The 24,294-nt window shown below is 39.4% G+C and overlaps 1 protein-coding gene across 3 annotated transcripts in view; it reads right to left on the reverse strand.

Annotated features, from left to right (window-relative positions):
• Positions 1–24,294, reverse strand: part of LGR5 (leucine rich repeat containing G protein-coupled receptor 5) — a 128,922-nt gene that overhangs the window by 45,383 nt on the left and 59,245 nt on the right. For 2 of the 3 annotated variants that reach the window (XM_019455106.2, XM_019455103.2), the window contains exon 3: positions 10,223–10,294. The exons of the other annotated variant lie outside the window; for it this stretch is intronic. In XM_019455106.2, coding sequence (XP_019310651.2) covers positions 10,223–10,294 — 72 coding nt within the window. The remainder of the gene's footprint in view (positions 1–10,222; positions 10,295–24,294) is intronic. 3 annotated transcript variants of the gene reach the window in all.

The following is a 24,294-nucleotide window of genomic DNA, read 5'->3' on the forward strand; positions in this document are numbered from 1 at the left end:
TATGGATTTGGGATAGATGGATACAAGGGTTGAGATTTTTATTTTAAAGGTGGTCAGGGAAGATCTTTCTTAGGAGTTGATACTTGAGCGGAGACCAGAATGGAGTCATGGAGCAAATCCTGTGAACATCTGGGAAGAGTTTCTGAGAAGAGGGAGGAGTAAGTGCAAAGGCCCCGAGGCCAGAGCTCGCTTGATTTGTTCAAGGAGCAGCAAAGGATCACTTGCGAGGAGGAGCGAGTGAGAGCAAGAGGTTGGGAGAGACTGAAGCTGTCTCATGGAGGACTTGCAGGCCACAATGAGGCTTTATTTTAAGTGTGACAAGAAACTCTTGTTGAACGGTTTATAGGGAAATGACATGATCTTATTTATGTTTTTCTTTTTTTAAAAATTTGAGTACAGTTGATGTCCAATGTAACATTAGTTTCAACTGTACAACTTACAGATTTGACAGGTTTATACATTATGCTATGTTTGCCATAAGTGTAGCAACCGTCTATCCCCATACATTGCTATCACAAGATCACTGAATGTATTGTGCCTTATATTCCTGTGACTTATTCATCCCATAACTGGAAGACCTTATCTCCCACTTCCCTTCATTGATTTGGCTCACACCCCCATCCTTCTCCCCTCTGGCAACCATCAGTTTGTCTTCTGTATTTATAGGTCTGAATCTGTATTTTTTTTTGTTTTTTGTTTTGTTGTTTATTCACTTTTTTGAGATTCCACTTATGAGTAGAATCATGGTATTTGTCTTTCCGAGTCTTATTTATTTCACTTAGATAATACTCTCTCAGTCTATCCATATGGTCTCAAATGGCAGATCTCATCCTTTTCATGGCTGCATAATATTCACACACACACACACACACACACACACACACACACACACACACGCGCACCCTTTATCCACTTCTCTATTGATGAATACTTAGGTTGCTCCCATAATTTGGCTATTGTATCTAATGCTGCAATAAACACAGGGGTGCGTGTATCTTTTTGCATTAGTGTTTTTGTTATCTTTGGGTAAATACCCGTAATGAAATTATTGGATCACATGGTAGTTCTATTTTCAATTTTCTGAGGAACCTCCATACTGTTTTCCATGGTGGCTATACTGTTGACATTCCCACCAACAGTGCAAGAGGGTTCCTTTTTCTCCATATCCTCACCAACACTTGTTTTATTTATGTTTTTAAAGGACCACTCCGAGGACTGTATAAATTAGACAAAATGGAAATATGGATACAGCAGGAAGCTATTCAAGATCTTCTTTCTTGTGTAGCCATATTTTAATGTAAATTAAATTCTTTTTGTGAAGTATTGAGCTTTTGCTTGCCTGGGTTCAACTGTTCTTTTCAGAACATGACTACAGAACAGAAGCAGCTGGCAACAAAGAAATAAATATCTACCATTGTTAGTAGGGAAATAGCATGGAAAAAAATTCCCATTAGATTCCTCATATTTTGCTATTTTATTCATAAATGTTTAGGGGTGCCTGGGTGGCTCAGTCGGTTAAGCGGCCGACTTCGGCTCAGGTCACCATCTCGTGGTCCGTGAGTTTGAGCCCCGCGTCGGGCTCTGTGCTGACAGCTCAGAGCCTGGAGCCTGTTTCAGATTCTGTGTCTCCCTCTCTCTCTGCCCCTCCCCTGTTCATGGTCTGTCTCTCTCTGTCTCAAAAATAAATAAACGTTAAAAAAAAAAAATAAAAAAAAAATATTTATAAGGCAATAATTTTGCATCCGTTCTCCCAGTATTTCGTGGTCTACGTAAGCCAAAGGCAGAAGACCATTTTAAGAAAGCAGCCATTTTACAGAAAAGCCTCTACTTATTAGGTCACAAACCTATATCTGGATCTCTGAAACAGTTTGTCTGGTTCCTTCACCTCCGCAATGGAAGTTTCTTTCCATTAGATGACTGGCTGGGGACCCAACCCCAGGTGTGTCTAACTCCAGACTCGATGCACTTTCTACGACACCTTGCAGCATTACCTTGAGGTGTATTTGGTGAATGTGCAAATTCTCAGGTTGTACGGTATATGGCATGATTAAGGTATGGGTAAGAGTATGGGTTCTCCAATCTGTCTACCCCGTCCCTGCCCCTAGCAGTGTGGCCTCAGGGAAATCGTCCAAGTTCTCAACTTCTCGGTGACCAGTGATAATGCCCACCCCCAGGGCTTACTGTTATGATCCGATGGGTGAAGGTACACAGAACAATACCTGCTGTGTGGTAAGCATTCAATGAAGGCTGACCCTTTTTGTATGAATTGATAGACTCCCTTCTCAAAACTAACAATATAATGGGATTGTACTGGATGTGACGTTTTAATTAACCAGAAAGTAAAATGGGGAAAAAAAATCCGTGCCAGTGGTTCTCAGACTTCTGGGTTCATCAGTATCCATTGGAAGGCTTGTTAAAGCACAGCCTGCTGGGCCCCACCCTCAAAGTTTCTGGTTCCGTAGGTCTGGGTAGGAGCCAGAGAACCTGTGTTTCTAGCAAACTTCCAGGTGATACTGGTGCTGCACAGTAAGGCAGCACACACTCACTCACACGCCTGTGCTATCTTAAATTGCTTCCACTGGAGTATTTTCACAACTTGAGGCTGCAATGAGCTTGGAGAGAAGTCTTAAGTTAAAAAAATTTTTTTTTAATGTTTACTTATTTCTGAAAGAGAGACACAGACAGAGTGCTAGCAGGAAAGGGGCAGAGAGAGACGGAGACACAGAATCTGAAGCAGGCTCCAGGCTCTGAGCTGTCAGCACAGAGCCCGACACGAGGCTCGAACCCACCAGCTGTGAGATCATGACCTGAGCTGAAGTCAGACACCCACTGACTGAGCCACCCAGGCACCCTTGATAAGGCCTATGTTTTAAGTCTCTGAGAGCAAACCATTTACTCTCCCTGACCATTTGTCATTTACATGTATAATGAGAATAGAGTAATATCATCTGGTAGATAAGGTGTTTGAGGATTAAAAATATGAAAGTATTTGTAATACTTTCATATATACAAATATGAGTGTGTATACAAATAAGACACGAAAATACTTTAGAGGTCATAAAACTTACACTTTTCTTATCATGGCTGAGATTCTGTTTACTAAGGAATATAATTATGTCACTTGTATCCTAATAGTTTTACTGAAGTAATTTCATTATTAAACTTGAACTCAACTAACATTTCATAAATCAAGAGTGTCAAATGTATTGGTTCCTTTTTTTTTAAGTTTATTTATTTATTTTGAGAGAGAGAGAGAGAGAGAGCGAGAGAGAGGGCTCAACCAGGGAAGGGGCAGAGAGAGAGAGAGAAGGAGAGAATTAATTCCAAGCAGGCTGACAGTGCAGAGAGAGCCCAAAGTGGTGCTTGATCTCATGGTTCATCAGATCATGACCGGAGCGGAAATCAAGAGTCAGACTGAACTCAACGAACTGAGCCACCCAGATGCCCCATTGTTCCTTATGAGAAAAGTCAAGTTTTAGGAAGATCTCACATTTCACTTATCTGTTAAGGAATTGGTAAAATTATAGCTTGAATTCCATATTTTACATAATTTACTTGAGTATTAAAATTTTACATTTCTATATTATTTTATACTTTTCCAAGTAGTTTTAATATATTATAGAATTTTACCTTCACAGAAATGTTTTCTAAGTCACTCACTAATTGAGTGATAAATGTGAATGTTGGTAAGATTCAGATAATAGACTTCATTGGTGTCTAAACTTTGTAGGTGATATATTACTCTATAAAGTATTGAATAGTCCTTCTATGCTTTCTAACCAAAGAGTGAAACTATTAAAATGGGGTCTTCCTAAAACAACTGGAAAATTGGAGTAGAGGATAAGAGATACTCAGATGGTTTTCCTCCATTAAACAGTGGCAAACTTTCTCCAAAGTTTTATATATCTGGTTTCAGAAAACAGAACTTATATGAACTTTGCTAATGATAATTTTTAAAGCTACTCCTGAACTACCTCCCAGCAATTTAATTTTTGAACTACTTCTACAAGTAAAATACCAAAAATATAATTTAGAAATCACTTAAGTCCTGATCTCTCCCTAAACTAAAGAACTTCTGTTTAATTACTTTTTTTTTTTTTAACATTTTTATTTATTTTTGAGACAGAGAGAGACAGAGCATGAACGGGGGGAGGGCCGAAGAGAGAGGGAGACACAGAATCTGAAACAGGCTCCAGGCTCTGAGCTGTCAGCACAGAGCCTGACGCGGGGCTCGAACTCACGGACCGTGAGATCGTGACCCGAGCGAAGTCGGACGCTCAACCGACTGAGCCACCCAGGCGCCCCTGTTTAACTACTTTTAAATGACAAAACAAGCACAAGTTATCTCCACAAGTCTCCAGTAAGTTAATTAGAAAATTCTGTTTTTGTTTAAGATATCCTAGTGGGAGACAAAACAATGAAAGGGTTTACAGCACTTTGGAGTGCAATTAAAACAGAAAGCATTCACAACATAGCTGCTGGTTTCTTTTGCAAATACTCCTTTATTCTGTGCATCCAATAGAAGCAGAAAGCACCATGAACTGAATATGGGTTTAGGCACTTTTGGCTTCATTTTTATCATTCACATATGGGTGAGAAAAGAAAATTTTCCACTTTCTCTAGAGACAAAGAATGGCTGCATATTTCTTTTAATTAATTTTTTTAATGTTTATTTATTCTTGAGAGAGATCGAGAGAGAGAGAGAGAGAGAGCACGCGCGAGCACAAGTGAGGGAGGGGCAAAGAGAAGGAGATGCAGAATCAGGCTCCAGGCTCTGAGCTGTCGGGACAGAACCCTAGGCGGGGCTTGAACTCACCAGCCACGGGATAAAGACCTGAGCTGAAGTCTGACGCTTAACTGAGCCACCCAGGTGCCCCAGTATTTTCTTAATTTCTTTCCCTGATTTTAAAATATTACAAGTTTGAAAATGTGGGGCTCGAACTCATAAACTGTGAGATCATGACCTGAGCCCAAGTCGGAGGCTTTACCAACTGAGCCACCCAGGCGCACCACTATCTTCATTTTCTTAATGGATTGGCTTACTATTATCTTTCTCTTTTTTTTAATCAAATGCCCTCCTTACCCTCTCTATGCTGATCAGGGACCCAGATGAACATAACTTTTACACTACCTTTCTTACCATGCTATACAATAATCAGTTATCTCTTTCTTTCAGTGACTTTTGGGTTTTATAAAACATTTGGAAGAGTTGCCATGAAGAAAGAAGCAGGCTTATTCAGCATTTTACCCCTAGCACTGTGGTCTCAACACGACCAGACTCAATTCTCCCTTTAATACTAAATATTTATAATGCCCCATCTATTATATTTAGATAAAATTCATAAAAATATAGCCTATTTACACACATCACTTCATAGAAAAAAACCAATAGAATGTACTGCCCTAACTATATTATAAAGGAGAAATTAAAAAAATTTATAATAAAGTGATACATGTATCATTATATAAATGATACTCAGATAGCAGACATCTTTATGAACGAGTCAGATGTTAGGCTCTTTTTTTTTAAATACAAACTTAAAAAAATTTTTTTTAAAACTTACATCCAAGTTAGCTAGCATATAGTGCAATAATGATTTCAGTAGAATCCGGTGGTTCACGCCCTACATATAACACCCAGTGCTCATCTCAAGTGTCTTTCTTAGTGTCCCTTGCCCATTTAGCCCATCCCCCTGCCACCTACAACCCCTCCAGTAACCTTCAGTTTGTTCTCTATATTTAAGAGTCTCTTATGTTTTGTCCCCCTCCCTGTTTTTATATTATTTTTGCTTCCCTTCCCTTATGTTCATCTGTTTTGTATCTTAAATTCCACATATGAGTGAAGCCATATGATATTTGTCTTTCTCTGACTAATTTCGCTTAGCACAATACTCTCCAGTTCTATCCATGTTGTTGCAAATGGCAAGATTTCATTCTTTTTGATTGTCGAGTAATACTCCATTGTATATACATACCACATTTTTTTTTATCCATTCATCCATCAATGGACATTTGGGCTCTTTCCATACTTTGGCTATTGTCGATAGCGCTGCTATAAACATTGGGGTGTATGTGCCCCTTCGAAACAGCACACCTGTATCCTGTGGATAAATATCTAGTAGTGCAATTGCTGGGTCGTAGGCTAGTTCTATTTTTAATTTTTTGAGGAATCTCCATACTGTTTTCCAGAGTGGCTGCACCAGTTTGCATTCCCACCAGCAGTGCAAGAGGGTTCTCCGCATTCTTGCCAACATCTGTTGTTGCCTCAGTTGTTAATTTTAGCCATTCTGACTAGTATGAGGTGGTATCTCATTGTGGTTTTGATTTGTATTTCCCTGATGATGACTGATGTTGAGCATTTTTTCATGTGTCAGTTGGCCATCTGGATGTCTTCTTTGGAGACGTGTCTATTCATGTCTTTTGCCCATTTCTTCACTGGATTATTATTATTATTATTATTATTATTATTTTGGGTATTGAGTTTGGTAAGTTCTTTATAGATTTTGGATACTAACCCTTTATCTGCTATGTCAGTTGCAAATATCTTCTCCCATTCTGTTGGTTGCCTTTTAGTTTTACTGATTTTTTCCTTCATGTTTGCTCTACTTTTAATGAATAAGGTTGGGTGTGAGAGAAACAACATGACCAGAAGCTGTTTTGTACAAGAACCATGAAGTGAGATTAGAGTTCTACATGGATACTAGAATAAGAACTAGAATTCTTAAGATACATAACAGACTATGCTTATATGGGAAAGAAGGAAACAACCTTTATTAAAATAAGGATAACATGCTAAGATAAATGATAGATGTTGTAGGGGAGAAAATTAGGAAGTGTTACACTCTCACAAATGAGCATGACATTTTCAGAAATGCCTGTTCCTTGTAGAGGAGAATAGTGTAAAAATAATTCTCTTTTAGGACAAGATAAGGTTGAAATAGCACAAAGCACATTTACCCTATCTCAAAGCTCCATCACATGCTGAGGCAAGCCTTCATTCTCCAGTACTGGAGAGCCTAATGGCAACAGAGAATTGAGGCCAAATTGGAAAAAAAAAAAAAATCACAGTATTGCCTTCATAGAAGTCGGGTACCAGACCCTGCTGGATAATGGAAGAGCAAGATTAGAAAAGCAACAGGCCACCCAAATAAATATATATATTACACAATTGTCATAACAGATTTTTATGACTGTTCTCCAAAAAATTTTAAGGCTATAATACAAAATCTTTACAAAGCAAACTTTGTTAATGAAATTCAACGGAACCTTATGTTTCATATTTCTCTGCTAATTTAATGGCAATTATTATTAAAAAAATTTTTTTATGTTTTTTATTCTATTTTTGAGAGAGAGAGACAGAGAGAGAGAGAGAGAGAGAGCGAGCAAGCAGGGGAGGGGCAGAGAGAGAGGGAGACACAGAATCCGAAGCAGGCTCCAAGCTCTGAGCTGTCGGCACAGAGCCTGACGTGGGGCCCAAACCCATGGACTGTGAGATCATGATCTGAGCCGAAGTCGGACACTTAACCGACTGAGCCACCCAGGCGCCTCAAATGGCAATTATTTTTAAGAAGAAGTTTTATACCTCCACGGTTATATATTTTTAATTTATTTTGTGGCTGTTGAGGTAATTCTTCTACTGCACTAATACTGTTTTCAACTAAATCATACAATACCTGGAATAGACAGGATGCATACACTGAATTATTCAGTGATTTTACGAGAATACATTTATTCCATTTAATTTTTCCTGTACAAATTATTAGGCCTATGCAGAACTTCTTATAAAACCTTTTAGTGTTATTATGCATGAATATATTATTGACTCAAATTTGGTCAATATGCACTGGGCTGAGTAGCACATCACAGGACAGTTTGCTACATGCCAATCATCCAGAAAACCAAAGATGTTGGTTTTCCAACACTCTGGGGCAAGCAGAGTGGCCACAGTTGAGAACCATTGTTCTACTACTGAATGAAATACTTTCAAAACATTTGATGATTGAATTTGCTCATTGAATATTAGTCTTTAAGTCAGCAAAGCAAAAGGAAGAGCAAATATAATTCTGGGCAGAAGTCTTGCTCCTCTAAATTTCTCTTCACGGGGGCAGTGATCTAGCTACACTGCCAAGTCTGAAAATGCCATTCCCATGCTTATAACTTTTCCTTGGCTTCTCATCATGCCTAGATCATAACAATGCTCATGCATTTTTGACATGACATACAGGATCCCTGGGACCGGGACCCTTTCTATCTCTCCACACTCTTCTGCAGATACTTTTCATCTTTCCCCAAATGCCTGAGTACCAATCTTCTTAGAGATGCCTGTTCATCCCAGGTACTTCCTGCCTCCGTGTCTCTGCATTTATCCCCTCAGTTGATCACGTTATGGTTGTTTCGCAGGTGTGCTAAGATTCAGCTCCTGGATCATCTGTTTGGAAAAACATTTCTTGCAGGAAGCCAAATCTGAACCATCAGACTGGACTAAATGGTTTCCAATTTCTGGATGCAGTGTCCTGCACAGGTCGCTAGACACATTTTTCAGATGAATCAGAGGAGACCTGTTTGTTTGGCTTTGTCCCACTATCTTGATCCCACAACCTATCACTACATTATAAACTCTTCAAAGGCAAGGGCCATACTTATTGATCTTTGTATTTTTAGCAATAATTTGTTCAATGACACACACACACATATACACATGCATACACATGCTCTCTCTCTCTCGCTCAGTACTTCCAAAATACATTTTGTTAAGTGAGTTAAAATAATGGATTCTAGTATAATTTATTTAACATGTATCCAAAATACTTTGTGGTACATAACTCAAAACATCGAAAACACATCATCTAAGTTGTCTTATCTAAACTTGATTTATTTATGATGCATTTTGAATGGTTCCAAATATTCTGATGAGTTCATAGAGACATAGGTACATTAAAGAGTTGGTGCTACAGCTCAGAATTTTAGCACACACAATGAATGAACACATTAGGGTTTGGCTGTATGGCAACTTAAAAATATTTCTGCCTAGGGGCACTTGGGTGGCTCAGTCGGTTAAGCGTCCAACTTTGGGTCAGGTCAGGTTCTCATGGTTCGTGGGTTGAGCCCCGTGTCAGGCTCTGTTCTGACAGCTCGGAGCCTGGAGTCTGCTTCAGATTCTGTCTCCCTCTGTCTCTCTGCCCCTCCCCCACTCAAGCTCTGTCTTTCTCTTTCAAAAAAATAAATAAACATTAAAAAAATTTCTACCTAACAGCAAAAACAAGTTAAGCGTAGGGGGACTGAACTCAACCACCTAAGCAGACCAAACGATGGTTCTGCTGTTACGTTTAATTTTTAACAAAATAGTAAATTTAAATAAAGCTGATTTTCTAAAAGCCTGTGGATCCCTCAGGTCAATGAAATGCAATTTCCATTAAGGAGAAATGTATCAAATGCCTTCTTCGAGTTTAAAACTTTCATCTCAAAGAAAGGAAATAAAATCAGGATAGTCTCTGAGATAAAATTTTCCTGGTATGACTTTCAACTTACATTACCTATTTTCTCTACCTAGGTGACCTTTTTTTTTCCTACACAGAAGAAATGAAAGAAAATTAAGCAATGGGTACTAGAAGAAGGAGGCACTCAATAATAATGAGTTTTCTGATGAACAAACTGGGAAATTGCACATTACATACTAAGAAAACCACTTTTACAAGTCTTAGTGAATTAGCATTTCTCAATTAAATAACTACTCAGTATATCTATTAGGCACTAGGCTTTTCCACGTCTATTCACAAGTGGAACATAAACTTGGTAGTTTTTTAGCTGATCCTTATTCGGTGCATTGTAAGGAGACAAGCTTCACAAATGGTTTGAGGCTGTGATCTCATTATGTAAGCATCGTAAGGGTTTATTCACCTGGTGATCAAGACGATTCAAGAGACTGTCCCCAACTTCATTACACAAAAGGAAAGGGAAATACTCTTTTAAAAGTTTGAGTTGATAAGTTGCTTCCTTAGAGGCAATTTTAGAGTTTAAAGTAGAACAGGAGAGATGAACTTTTTTTTCACACACAAATCCAGCCTGGTATCATACTGTCCTATGGTACCAACGAAGGTAGACTTTAATTGAATTATCCTGTGGTTCTAAACAGCTTGTTAGAGGGATTCAGTCTTTACAAGTTAATTAGCATCCACTTGACACTAAAATCAGAAATATAGCAAATAACAGCCTGTTTACTTACAGAACTTTAAGACTATAAAGGCCAGCGAATGCTCCCTTGGGAATGTGCGTCAAAGCGTTTCCAGAAAGACGTCTGTGGGTTTCAAGGGAGAAGAGAGACAGTAAGCATAGTGCTCTTCATGAATTCATTTAGTTGTTAAGAAATGCAATAGAATTTTGTTCAAACCACAAGTACCGAAAAACAACTGTAAAGAACCTTGGCTTGTTATATTTTGCGAAAAGTTTCTGTAAATTTCTAATCAAAAAAGCTGACAAAAGAAGTGTCTACGAAGAAATATGATAAATTACCTATTTTACAATAAATCATTTAACAGCTTGGACTATATATGTAACTCTCCCCTTTAAAAATTTTTACACAAAAACTAGCACCATATGGTAATCTTCAAAAATTGTACTATCAAAATGTGATTGTCCCATGCTTTTTGTAATTCTTTATAAGCCTAAGTAAATCAGATAATATAACATAACAGTATTTCTGTTGCAATTATCCCACAAAATACCCAATTTTCTTACTACATTTGGCAAATAAGAATGCAGACTATCACGATCAGTTTTTTCCAAACTCTCTAAAAAGGGTAGAGTAGGGGCACTTGGGTCGCTCTGTTGGTTAAGCATCCGACTCTTGACTTCAGCTCAGGTCATGAACTCATGGTTTGGTTTGTGAATGCAAGCCCCACATCGGGCTCTGTGCTGGCAGTATACAGCTTGCTTGGGATTCTTTGTCTCTCCTCCTCACTCTCTGCCCCTCCCCCACTAGCGGTGCACCCACCCCCCACACTCTCTCTCTCAAAATAAGTAAATAAAAACTTAAAAAAAAAGAAAAGGGTAGAGTAGCTTAATTAATGATTTAATTGAGCAATACCTTAAAAATTAAAAACAATAAAGAGTGTTTAGTATGAAAGACATGAATATGGTTTATTTAATGGAAAGTTTTGACATCATTAACTGGTAAAATTTAAAAAGTTTAGCTTATAATATTTTTCTAAGTGGGAAACAGTCAAGGTGAGAGCATATGTAAAAAGATCAACAAGGTATGGTACCGAAAGCATTTGGTTAGTACTTTTTTGGCAGTCACATCAAAGCCATAGCCTCAGGAGTTAGATGGTTCCAGAAAATGGAAAATCCAAGAAGAACACAGTGACTCAGAAGAGCACAGAACCTTTTAAGGAGCTGATCACATTGTTGAATGGTGGGTAAAATTGGGAATCATGACACCCCCATGTTTTCTCGATGGAGATGGAAGTTGGGGGATAAGGGTAGAGCGACCCATTTGATTAGTGCTTATTCCTGAAGGGCTTAACAGCTTCAAATTTATATTTTGGTATTATCTCCACATGAGAGAGGATTCATTTCCACTGAGTTCCACTGACCAGACTGAAATAAGCCAGCACGCAACTTCACATCAGTGTCCCATTGCTGGTCCATATCATCGAGAATAAACTGTGAGTATTGAAATAAATATTAGCTCATAAACAGAACCTCTGAATGGCATTTTTGGTATGTTTATTAAACAGCATCATTTGTGCAATTCAAATTGAATTGGCTTAAAATGAAAATATATCACACTTTTTATAATCTTACTTTTATTTATTAAAAAAAAAATTAGGGGCGCCTGGGTGGCTCAGTTGGTTAAGTGTCTGGCTTCAGCTCAGGTCATGATCTCACGGTCCGTGAGTTCAAGTCCCGCTGTCAGCTGTGCTGACAGCTCAGAGCCTGGAGCCTGCCTTGGATTCTGTGTCTCTCTCTCTCTCTCTCTGTCCCTCCCTTGCTCATGCTCTGTCTCTCTCTGTCTCAAAAATAAATAAAAACATTAAAAAAAATTAAATACATAAGAGAGACTTGGACCTTCCAAGAAGCTCTGCCTGTTTTGGGTCTGCAGCACTAACTTGCTGTGAGCTGTTAAAGAAGGTTTTTAGTTTCATTTTCTCACTAATTACATGAAATATTAAGATAAGGTAGCTACTCAGGTCCCGTCTAGCTCCCACACTCTACGGTTTCTCTGTCTCGTTTTGTGTTTATTTGTATGTGTGTGCCTATTTTCCTTCCTTAAATATAACTTTGTTAAGATTCAGATAGCTCCTCCTGTCTTCCTCATGGTGCCTAAAGAAACTTTCTCAAACTGTAAATAAAATTACTGGTTCGGAATAGAAGTAAGAAAAAAGAGTAGAAAAACAACAGACTGCATTTTCCACTCTAGTAAAAAGGTATCATTTTATGAAAGCTTTGTTTCGAAATATGTTTGTGAAACTGGATTGAGGGGGAAGAAATTGATTGCTTCCTGTATATGGTCAGAAAAGTTTGAAGGCCACTAGTCTAGAGCATAGTAAGGCATTCAATAAATGTATGTCAATAACATGTAATTCAGCTAATATTTAACCAGGGTGGTTTCAGAGGTGTTTTGTTTATTTCCTATGAAGTCTTACTACAAAACCCTCTTCAGACTTTCACACTGGCCTTCTGTCTAGTCTCCCACATTGAATCCCTCCCTACTCTCACTCATTCTGTATCCACTGATGGTCTTTGGAAAGCCAGCTCTGATTATATCCCTGCCCTATTCAAAACCCTTCACCAGTTCCTGTGCCAAATGAAAAGAAATGCAAAGTCCCCAGCTTCCTCTCCATACTTCCTTGATCTGTGCTCTATGCTGTAGCTAAACCAAACTATCAGGCTTGCTTTTCTTAGACATGCCCTCCACTGTCTCCCTCCTGGCCCTTTGCCCTATCTAAAATGTCCTCCCTATTCTCCCTTCCTGTCTCTCAAAGTAATTTTATTTCTGAGCTTTCCAAATTGATGGGAAATCTCTCTATTTTGAACCACTTTGGTAGCACTTTGTGCCTCTCTTATGGGTTTGCTGGTTCTCTTGTGTTACAGTGTGCACCTGTCTTGTCACACACATAATACTGGGAACCCCCTGAAAGTAGGAATTCTCTCTGTATCCACTGTAGTGCCTTGCATAGTGTCTGAAACAGAATAGGATGTCCCAGTAGTGTCCAACTAACCATTCAAGTAGAGACTATTAACTGTCTCCAGTATCCATTGTTCCCTCCATCTAGAATGATTCCCTCTACCCAGAGTTTTAGCAGAGTGTATGGTCACTCAGCGAGAGACTACACTTCCCAACCTTCCTTGCATCTAAACATGGTAATTAATGCAACCAAGTTTGGCTATGATCAAAAGTGTTGTGTGAAAACTACTGTGTCACCTCCTTGAAAGGAGTTTGCTTGTCCCCAATTTTGTTGATTACAGGATATTCCTGCAGAAGTGGTACTGGCGAGACAGCATTAATGATTCTGGTGTGGAAAGCACTCCAAAGAAGGCAAAACAAGAACAGCAAAAGAGACAGAAGGAATCTGAGCCCCTGGATGACTTTACGGAGTGGAGCCGTCCCCTAGCCCTGAAGTCTACTTTGGATGATTAACGGAATCGGTATGGTCCCTTGTTGTCCTCTGCAAACAAGTCCATGACTGAAGGATCATTTAGCTGGCAAGGCTTGTAAACCTCTGCTGTCTAGAGACCTCGTCTAGATGCTGGTCTTGAGGAACCACATTTGCAAAGCTGCTCCAAACTTTAGCATTCACTCTTCTTGCTTCATTTCCCTTTTGTCCTTGTATCATTAGCTTGCAGCTGGCACACCTGAACTATCACAGCCACTGTGTGTTGCAGTGCTTCTAACAGTCGCGCTAAAGTGGGAAGGCATTTACTTTATCATTCCTTCAAGCAATCTTTTCAGATCCAGTAAGTAGAGAGGGCCTGCTCTGTGTTGGCGCTGCTGTAGGCACAGAGATGCAGCACTGACCACTAGATGGGGAAAGCCCCTCACCTCATGCAACTTGCTTTCTTCTTCTTCTTCTTCTTCTTCTTCTTCTTCTTCTTCTTCTTTTAAATTTAAATCCAAGTTAGTTAACATAAAGTGTAATAATAATTTCATGAATAAATTTAGTGATTCATCACTTACATATAACACCCAGGGCTCATCCCAACAAGTGCCCTCCTTAATAACTCTCACCCCTTTAGCCCATTGCCCCACCCAAGACCCCGCCAGCAATGCTCCGTTTGTTCTCTGTATTTAAGAGTCTCTTATGGGGCACCTGGGTGGCTCAGTTGGTTAAGCATCCGACTTTGGCTCAGATCATGATCTCACAGTCCATGGGTTTGAGCCCCAGATCAGGCTCTGTACTGACAGTTCAGAGCCTGGAGCCTGTTTTGGATTCCGTGTCTCCCTCTGTCTCTGCCCCTCCCCCACTAGCACTCTGTCTCTCTCTCTCTCTCTCTCTCTCTCAAAAATAAAGATTAAAAAAATTAAAAGAAAAAAAAGAGTCTTGTATGGTTTGCCTCCCTCTCTGCTTTTATATATGCAGCTTACTTTCTAATGTGGAGAGAGCCATTATTATTATTTTTTTTTAACATTTATTTATTTTTGAGACAGAGAGAGACAGAGCATGAACGGGGGAGGGTCAGAGAGAGGGAGACACAGAATCCAAAACAGGCTCCAGGCTCTGAGCTGTCAGCACAGAGCCCGACGTGGGGCTTGACCTCACGGACTGTGAGATCATGACCTGAGCCGAAGTCGGCGCTCAACCGACTGAGCCACCCAGGCGCCCTGGAGAGAGCCATTATTAACAAAAAGAAAAAGGAATACTACCACACAAAACATACCCTGAGAAGAAAATCAAGGTCAACAGGATAGAGAGCAATGTGGAGGGTGAAGGGCTATTATCTCAGATAAGATGGTCAAGGAAACCTCTCTGCTGAGAGGGCATTTCAGCAGAGGTCTGAGACCTGTAGGTATCTCTGTGAAGGGAGCAGTAGTGCAAAAGCCCTGAGGGGGGAGTGGGCCTGGTGTGGTCCAGAAACTGCAAGGAGGCCAGCATGGCTGGAGAGGAATGAGAGAGGGAGAGAATGGCAGGGATGAGGTTGGAGAGGTGTCTCGGGCCACTTCACACAGGCCTATGGAGGTGAGGTAAGGACTGACCAGGAGAGGGGATATGATTAGATCTATGTTTTAAAATGGTCCTTCCGGTGGGAGTTATTAAAGGGGAGAATGGAGTAGAAGCGCAGGAGGCCACTGGAGCAGGTCAGGTGGGAGGTGCTGGTGCAGTGCTCCAGGGGCAGAGGTGGCCGGACGTGGTGGGATTTGGTGCCAACCTGGTAACTAGTAGGGTCAGGACTAAATGTAGGCAGCGAAAAGGAGCAACATTTTATATTTATGGTTATATTTTACATCTAACTCATGTGCATTTGATTAGTTATCCAAAGTCCTACATGTAATACTGAAGTAAATGAATTGTGTACGACTAAGAGTTGCTTGTTGAATTAAGACAGACTCAGCTCGGTTGATGATCACATTTGACTTAGCTAATCACACTGAGCTGACTAATACCGGTTATTTCAGCCCAAAAGTCCCTAACTATCCCTGCTTACAGTCATAATGTCAACAGTACGTTTCTGAGTTCTAGAGCAGAGCTTTCAAATGAATGCTTAACTCTTACTGCTGCTAATGTGTCCAGTGTCATCGAGTAGCTTTGATGGTTCCTGACACCTTGACTTTGGACATGAAAAGGAGAAAGTAAAAACTTTTTATTCATTTATCTTACTAGTTTAAATTATTATTAGGGTAAATAACTTTGTGTTATGTTTCCTGAAGTTTAGCTTACTTCTCATGAACTGTTTTTCTTTTCTGGGCAAGGACTTTCAGAACTAACCCATGGAACCACGAACCTGTGTTATTAGGGGAGTTGTGTTAAAGCAAAGGAATTTATTTTATTTATTAAGAAATCTTTCTAATGTTTATTTATCTTTGAGAGACAGAGAGACAGAGAGACAGAATGTGAGCAGGGGAGGGGCAGAGAGAGAGGGAGGGAGACAGAATCCGAAGCAGGCTCCAGGCTCTGAGCTGTCAGCACAGAGCCTGACGCAGGGCTTGAACCCACGAACTGTGGGATCATGACCTGAACTGAAGCCAGACACCCAACTGACTGAGCCACGCAGGCGCCCCAAAGCAAAGGAATTTATGATGCGCCATCAACTATTTGCTGGGCTGCTGGAAGATCTATCTCATTGACAAAAACAACAGTTTAAGGAAATCATTGGATCCATCTCTTATTTCTTTACTATGTGGGTTGTTTTTAGTAATTCTAAAATTAAATAAATATTAACTATAGGGGAAAAAAGGCTTTCCAATGAATACTTGAATAACGAGAACTGCACACAAATCTTTCTTGTGACTATTTGAACTAACAAATCTCTGGCAACTATGTTCCAACCCCAGAGACCCACATACCGTTTGTCTGAGAGTTGGATTCTTTTTTCTTGTTTCTAAAATTATTTCATGGGAATATCTCTCCCATCATCTTCATTTCTATAATAAGATACAGCTTAATAAGGAAAACTTCTATATCTTTTTATATGATATAGAGAACATGTTTATTCCTAAAGATACTGCTCCATATATAAGACTCATATTGTCCCATTATCGTTAGTTTCACTGACTCAGTTGCCATAAAAAGAAAAAAATCAAGTTTTTTAATAATAGACGCATTCCTCTTCACGTAAGTCAAATAAGTAGATGTTTTGGTGTTCAAGCACCAATTAAAATATCTCTGAGGGGCACCTGGGTGGCTCAGTCAGTTAAGTGGTCAACTCTTGATTTCGGCTCAGGTCATGATCTAGTGTTTGGTGAGTTTGAGCTCTGCGTAGAGCTCTGTACTGACAAGTGCAGAGCCTGCTTGGAATTCTCTCTCTTCCTCTCTCTCTGTTCTTCCGCTTGTGCTCCCTCTCTCTCTCTCAAAGTAAATAAAAAAAAAAAAACTTAAAAAAAATCTTTGAGAGTGTATGTTTCTTTTAATCTCTATAGTAATTTGAATCCCTAAGTTAAGAAATCTAAAGGATTTTTGTTGTTGTTTTGGGTAGCTTCATTTTGTGAAAAACAGAAGGACGAAAGCAAAGCAATCAGAGGTCACATCTGGTCCTTCTCCTGATTTCTCATCTCTGGATGTTGGCCTGGAGAGGGACAGGCATGTGGATAGAATGGGGTGTGCATGGGGAGTGGGAGGGCTTAACCTTGCTATCTGATTGACAGCCTCAGGGAAATTACCGAGCGAGGAACCATGGTCTAATATGGGCTTCCCGGGCTGAGTTCCAAAGGCAGAGGAGCATTTCCAGAGCTAGTGAGAGGACCTGGCAAGTTCTACCAGGCCTCCTGGGTCAGTTCTTGTGAGAATATTTTGCCTTGTAATTCTTGTGTTGTTTTTTTTTTCTTTCCCTTTTCAGTTTTCTTCCATCTCACCATTAGTGTGCTGTGAGGTTTAAAAAAAGCCTCTTAACCTTCCTAGGCCTCATTTCACTTGTTGTTTTAAAATGATAAAGTTTTTTCACAATGGTTTTTATCTGCCCTCAAATTGTTTTTCTGACACACGTGCGTTTCCTGCTTACCCTCAGTCTTTCCCCCTCATCCTCTCTCTACCTTGCTGTTTTCTTCTTGTTTATTGTAAGCTTCCTTTATGACATGTCACTAACAATTTATTTTATTTTTATGTCACTAACATTTTAGAAGCACTTTTCCATATTTTATATCAGGAGGTAGATCAGAGATTATTATTGTCCACATTTTTGTAGGTAAAAGTACCAAAGCTCAGACAGGTTTCACGTAAAATGAAAAACATCCTTTTCCCCATATCATTTAAATGTGATCCAGTCTTTTCTGAGGGTGCATGGAAGCTCTGTAACAGCAGGGCTACTTAAACAATCAGGGCAGGATGAACTTAAATATGATAACCCTTATGATTTAAAAGAAGATTTTTCTGACTACTTAGCAAATTCGTACTGGCTCTGAGAAATTACTGCTTTATTTTTCAACTTTTTTACAAAGTACATGAGACCTGGATGGTACACATTCTCTACTTGCAAAATTAATTTGTTCTAGAAAATTGGTGAGGGCTAACATCAGGCTTAATGGTAGTAGTTTCCCCTTCTTCCCATGCTGAAGATCTGGATGACACTTGCTGATTTCCAGTTTTCTGGTACTATTTTCTTTCTCTGTGATTTTATGATATTAATTTCCAGGGACTCTGTTACTATTTCTGGATTTCTTTTCACTCTTCTGAGTTGTGATTCACCTGAATAATTGTAGTTACACTATCACTTAAACATAAAATCTCTGAAGTCTCTTATTCCTGTACGATGTATCAAAATATTCTCATATGAAGAAATTCTTCTAAAATAAAGTTAGGAAGAATCATAATAATATTGTAATCAATGACTTTTAAAAGATAAAGTGATGAATACAAACATTATATTCAATTCAGATTGGTTATTCATGATTCAACTGTAGTGAGTAAGTGCTCTTGCTGTTTTGGGAGCCACTCCATTGATAAGTGTCGCTTTGGGTTATTCTTAAAGGAGCCAAGTGTCTCGGTGATATGAAGAGTTTGACAAAAATAGGATGAAACTCATAGTCAGATGTAATCTACTGATCTTCTCTCTGCTGGCAGTAATGCATCATCATTGTAATTGACCAAGCTCACCATGGTGGGTTTTCTTTTATGAGATGCCCACGCCAGTGAAAAGGCCCAGATGCTTAGAGTTTAACCCTCTGGCATTCATCTTTGGTAAGGTTTGCTGAAGCCTATTTGGCAGCCTTGGATGTAAGGAGTATGAAATTCCATCGACTGTTTTTCTTCCCATTGGAGGAAATAAGTGTCTTCCCTAATATGCCTCAAGAAGTTGTGATTTTCAAAAAAATGTGGTCTCCTTCCCACCCCCCAGTAAATTAAGCATATCCAATTGGTCAAATCCAGTAAAAAAACTTTCCTTTTTTAAACTATGTGTTTTTGAGCTGTCCATTTTGCTTTCATTATTAGATAGGGTAAAAATATTCAGATTTCAAGGTTCAAAGGCTAAGACCACTGGAATGAATAAATGAACTCTTCAGGGCAACAGAGAATACTTCAGTGGGCATAAAGCCCTATGGTTTCTTTAACCACAGACTAGTGGAGTACAATACTAACTCCTTTGTGAAACCTCCCTTAATTCCCTCAGTCTACAGTCATCTTTCCTATAGGACATATTCTATACAAGGCTATCTGTAAGGTTCATTTTCTACCTTTTATTTTGTAGTCTACCTGATTTGATTATAGATTCCTAAGACCAATAATCTCATTGCCTGCACACAGCGGGATGCTGAATCAATATTTATTGATTGATCATTTGATCTGATCTCTAAAGACAGTTGGCCATTGTGCTACAGTGGCTTTAGGTCTGGCATAATTATTCCAAGATGGCTGGCCAGTCACACAGCCAGATCGGAAATAGCTGAGGAATATGCCTTCTTCATTACGCATCACATTTAAATTCAGCCATTTCTTTGAGTACTTTCAATATGCCACGTATAGTGCTTTGGGGCATGCTAGCAGTACCTACCTCTTACTAAACAATTTGCAAGTTCCAGGAGCAGTGTTGAAGTACTTTATATACATTGTGCTATTTCATTATTATAAAAACCATATTAAACAACATGATTAGTCACCTTTTACAGAGGGGAAAATGAGTCACAGACAGGTTATTTGCTCATGCTTATATAGAAAAGTTTACAAAAGAGAATTTGGTTCAACATAGCATTTTGGCTTAAAAATTTGAGATTTTAACCATTACTTGGTTTTTAACCATTACTTGATCTGGAGCTTAGGGTGGCCAGGAAAAATCAATCTAAAACAGGAAAAACACAAGGACACAATGGCTGCATCACTGGGGTTAAGGCCATAAGGAAACTGTGCTCACTGCTTCTTATTCAGATTCCTCCATTGCCCTCCAGATCCTGTGCAACCTTATCGTTCCTCACCACTATGACTAGTGGTCTCACTTTCTTATTGTTAGCCCCTCGTTTAATTCTCATCAAGTTTCTGTCCTCACACATTTTCTTTTTTCTCTATCTGGTGGTGCTCAAACTTTGGTATACATTGCCATCTCCAGAGAAGCTACAAAAAATTCAGATCCCCTGGCTCCCACTCAGATTTAGTGAATTAGAATTTCTAAGGGGAAGGATTCAAGAAACTGCATTTTAAAAGAGGCAGCCCAGATGATTTTAATATGGGTAGAGAGCCACACCGGGAAACACAGAGCCTACACATTCTCTCAAGATCCTCGTCTGCTTCAAAAATTACCTTTTTGTAAACAACTCTTTAGTCATTCTTTCTAGAGCAGACTCATCATGCTCCAGACTCATATTCCAACTGTGTTAATGACATTTGGATGTCCCACTGGCACCTAACACCTTGTTTCTCCAGAACTAGGCATCCCCTGCCTCCAAAATATCAGTGGTTCCCCTTGAATTTCCCGTTTCACTGACTGTGTCTCCCCCGTCTTCTGGCACCTAATCTCATAGCCTTACTCAGAGTCATCTCTCACCTTTGGACATTGCTTTAGGTCCCCACAATCAACTGATGAGTCCCTGACTATCTTCCTGCACTGTGATGCTTCATATATCCCAGTGGGTCTCAGCTCACCTCTAGAGCTTTAAAAAATAATGCCTGAGGGGGCACCTGGGTGGCTCAGTCGGTTGAGCGGCTGACTTCGGCTCAGGTCATGATCTCGCGGTCCGTGAGTTCAAGCCCCACGTCGGGCTCTGTGCTGACAGCTCAGAGCCTGGAGCCTATTTCAGATTCTGTGTCTCCCTCTCTCTGATCCAACCCCGTTCATGCTCTGTCTCTCTCTGTCTCAAAAATAAACATTAAAAAAAAATTAAAAAAAAAATAATGCCTGAGTCCCCCCTGAATCCCATTAAGTCAGAATCTCTGGCAATAAGCCCCAGTAATTAATAGTTTTAAAAACATTCCAGGTGAGGGACATTTGGGGGGCTCAGTTGGTTAAGCATCTGACTCTTGATTTTGGCTCAGGTCCGATCTCACTGTTGTGAGATGGAGTCTTATGTCGGGCTCCTCCTCGATGAGCATGGAGCCTGCTTGGGATTCTTTCTCTCTCCCTCTCTCCCTGCCCCTTCCTTGCACACTCTCTCTCAAAATAAATAAATAAACTTAAAAAACTTTCAAAATGCTTCTGGTGATTCTAATGCATATGCAAAGGCGGAAAAGTCTGAAATAATTCTCAGTTTAATATTGATAAGATCAACTAGAGGCCTTTATATCTCCGTCCCCAGAGATGATGATTCATCCATTACTTGTTGGGAGAATTAGGAGAGGTTAGTTAATGGGTTTTAATAATTATCCAGAAGAGACAATAAGAACCTGAACTTTGTGGTGATGAAATAGAGTAAACAAATGGGAAAAGAGTGTGGAATTATAAACTCTGGACAGATATCTAAATGTCTAGCTTATATAGACATATATAAGACATATATAGACATATATAAGAATATATATATAGACGTATATATACGTACATATACATATATACATATATATAGACATATATAGCTACACAACCTCTAGCTATATGCATAGACGTTTGGAACAGAACCAAAATAATTGCCATGAAGTAACATTAGAGAAAGCGAGTTTCAAAGAGGCAGCATTTTTAATCATTTGCCAGATCCATGAAGAGACAGAACACTGTGACAAAGCCAAGGGGCACGAAGATTATTCATGGGCATGAAGGTGTTTTCATTTTACTAACACATCTAATATGTGAATTGGAGTTTACCAAAGTTCTCTCATCATTATTTCATTTGATCTTCAGGAAAAAAATCTCAAAAGACAGGCAGAACAGCTCTCACTATTTTCAGCCCCATGATGAGGAAGTAGAAGTATCAAGCGTAGATTGTGCTTTCAGGAAGTCTGGTGGTATTTCTCATTACAAATTTCATCTACAATAATCGGTATCTACTATTTATATAGAGATTCTTCAAGGCCAACCATAATATGAGCAAGCAGTTCCAGGGAACAATAGTAACTTGAAAACAGACCTCCCTAGAGCTTCTCATGTTTCCTTGACGGCTAAATCGAATATTTGATTCCAATAGCATTAGAATCTGGAAAGATTTTAAAATACTACTCGGAAACAAAGGCGTTCAGCTCACACTGTTTAAAATGGTAACAGTTCATTTTCCCCTCTGGTTTCATCAAACTACTAATCTAAGTTTAATGGGACTTGTGGATGTCAGCATTAGGAACGCTCTGCCATTATCTCCTAACATCTGAACCACACTCTGGGTACCAAATCTTTAATTTGTCCAAATAGCAAACGTTAACATAAGTCCCTAATAGAACTGAATTAACAGAACTGAGAGAGACACTGTTGGAGAGAAGTGCAATTAGCTTTCAGGATGTTCAAATTTGGGAAAGAACTATTCTGCACTGATCGTGTTTGAGAGTTTGAAAGTTTTCTTTTTTTTAATTTTTTTTTTGATGTTTATTCATTTCTGAGACAGAGAGAGAGAGAGAGAGAGAGAGAGAGACAGAGATAGAGCGTGAGCAGGGGAGGGGCAGAGAGAGAGGGAGACACGGAATCCGAAGCAGGCTTCAGGCTCTGAGCTGTCGGTACAGGGCCTGACGTGGGGCTCAAACCCACGAACTGTGAGATCATGACCTGGGCTGAAGTTGGAGGCTTAACCGACAGAGCCACTCAAGCGCCCCTGAAAGAGCTTTTCCTTCCCAAGTCCTGGATCCCTGGGTTACTGCAAAGTCAGGCTTTTGAAAGAGGAAAGAAAGAGGTTGGACTCTTCTTGAAGGTGTTTTCATTTTACTAACACAGCTCAGCAGGTGAATGAGAGCTTACCAAAGTTCTCTCATTATCATTTCATTCAATTCTCAGAAACATCTCAAAGCACAGGAGACCCAGTGAAATCAAGTGGATTATCAGGTAGTGCAGAGACAAGACCTGGGTTTTGCCTCTAAATCCTGCCCTTTTCTCCCTAGCACAGCCTTGCCACACTCAGATACCATGTTTTTGTTTTTTTCCAAAAGAAGAAGGCTCTCCTTCTCTTTGTAACAATAGGACGTTTGGCCTCTGCATGTCCAGTCACTGCGTAGAGTTAAAAAAATAAATAACATTCATAAATAAGACTTGAATATGTGGCACAAGTAGCAAACATTCTAGAACATCAGGAGGGAGAGGAATTCATCAATGGTGAGGACCTTTATTCTTCTTAAATCATTGTCTCAGGTAGTCACTTTTTCTGGGGTTATAATATACATATATTTCTAAACAGTGAGTCAGGGAGTACCGTTAAGGCTTTATTGATTCTTAGAGGGTTTTAAACTGCGACACCTTTGCTAAGCTCCAGATGAGGAATGAATCATGGCTGTCTACATAGTTCACAACATAATTAAATGAATTAAACTAGGGAAATGGTAAGTTGGGTAATTAGTGAACAGGAAGAGTGGTTATTTGCCTTTATCAATAGTGATTTTTAAAAATTGAGTTTTGTGGTGAGAGTTTTATTAAAATCATTAATAGTATCTGTAACACCTTCTTATTTAATAGATAAAGAGAAAAAGCCAGAGATAAGCTGAATAAACTGAATGAAGGAATACTTTTAGAACAGTGCTATACTGTCATAACAAAAGATACACACACACACACACACACACACACACCCCAGATATCTAAATGTCTGTATCCAGCTGCATGGTTGTCATTTGTTGATTCAGGTAGAATACCATATAAACATGCTGTTTAAGCATATGCAGGCACATATAAAAATAGTCACTAAGGTTTTGTACCTATGAAGCAGTGCTAAATTGGTGATACTCTGACAATTCTACATCTGAAAATTCTGATGACATTTCTCCATAGCCAATAATCGGTGATGGTAGTGAATTGATAACATGAATATCCAATCTCTCCCAGCTGGGCAGGCAGATCTCTCTCCTACTCTCTCTATTTCATTCCTCCACATATACACAGACAGACACAGCCATATGACAGACCTATGATTACAAAACTCAATTTAAATAACAGTTTTGTGCAAACCACTGTGCTAGGTACTACTGGGGAAAAGAAATGCACAAATCACGTACAATTCTTACTGCTTCCTCTACCTTCTGAGTGTGGCTTTAAAGGTGGGTTTGAATTTTAGCCCTGACACCACTTCATGATCTTGGACAAGTTTCTTATTTTCTC

This window comes from Panthera pardus, unplaced genomic scaffold (genome assembly GCF_024362965.1).
Source record: "Panthera pardus isolate Hobbes unplaced genomic scaffold, ASM2436296v1 HiC_scaffold_6, whole genome shotgun sequence".
In the NCBI taxonomy this organism is placed as follows: Eukaryota; Metazoa; Chordata; class Mammalia; order Carnivora; family Felidae; genus Panthera; species Panthera pardus.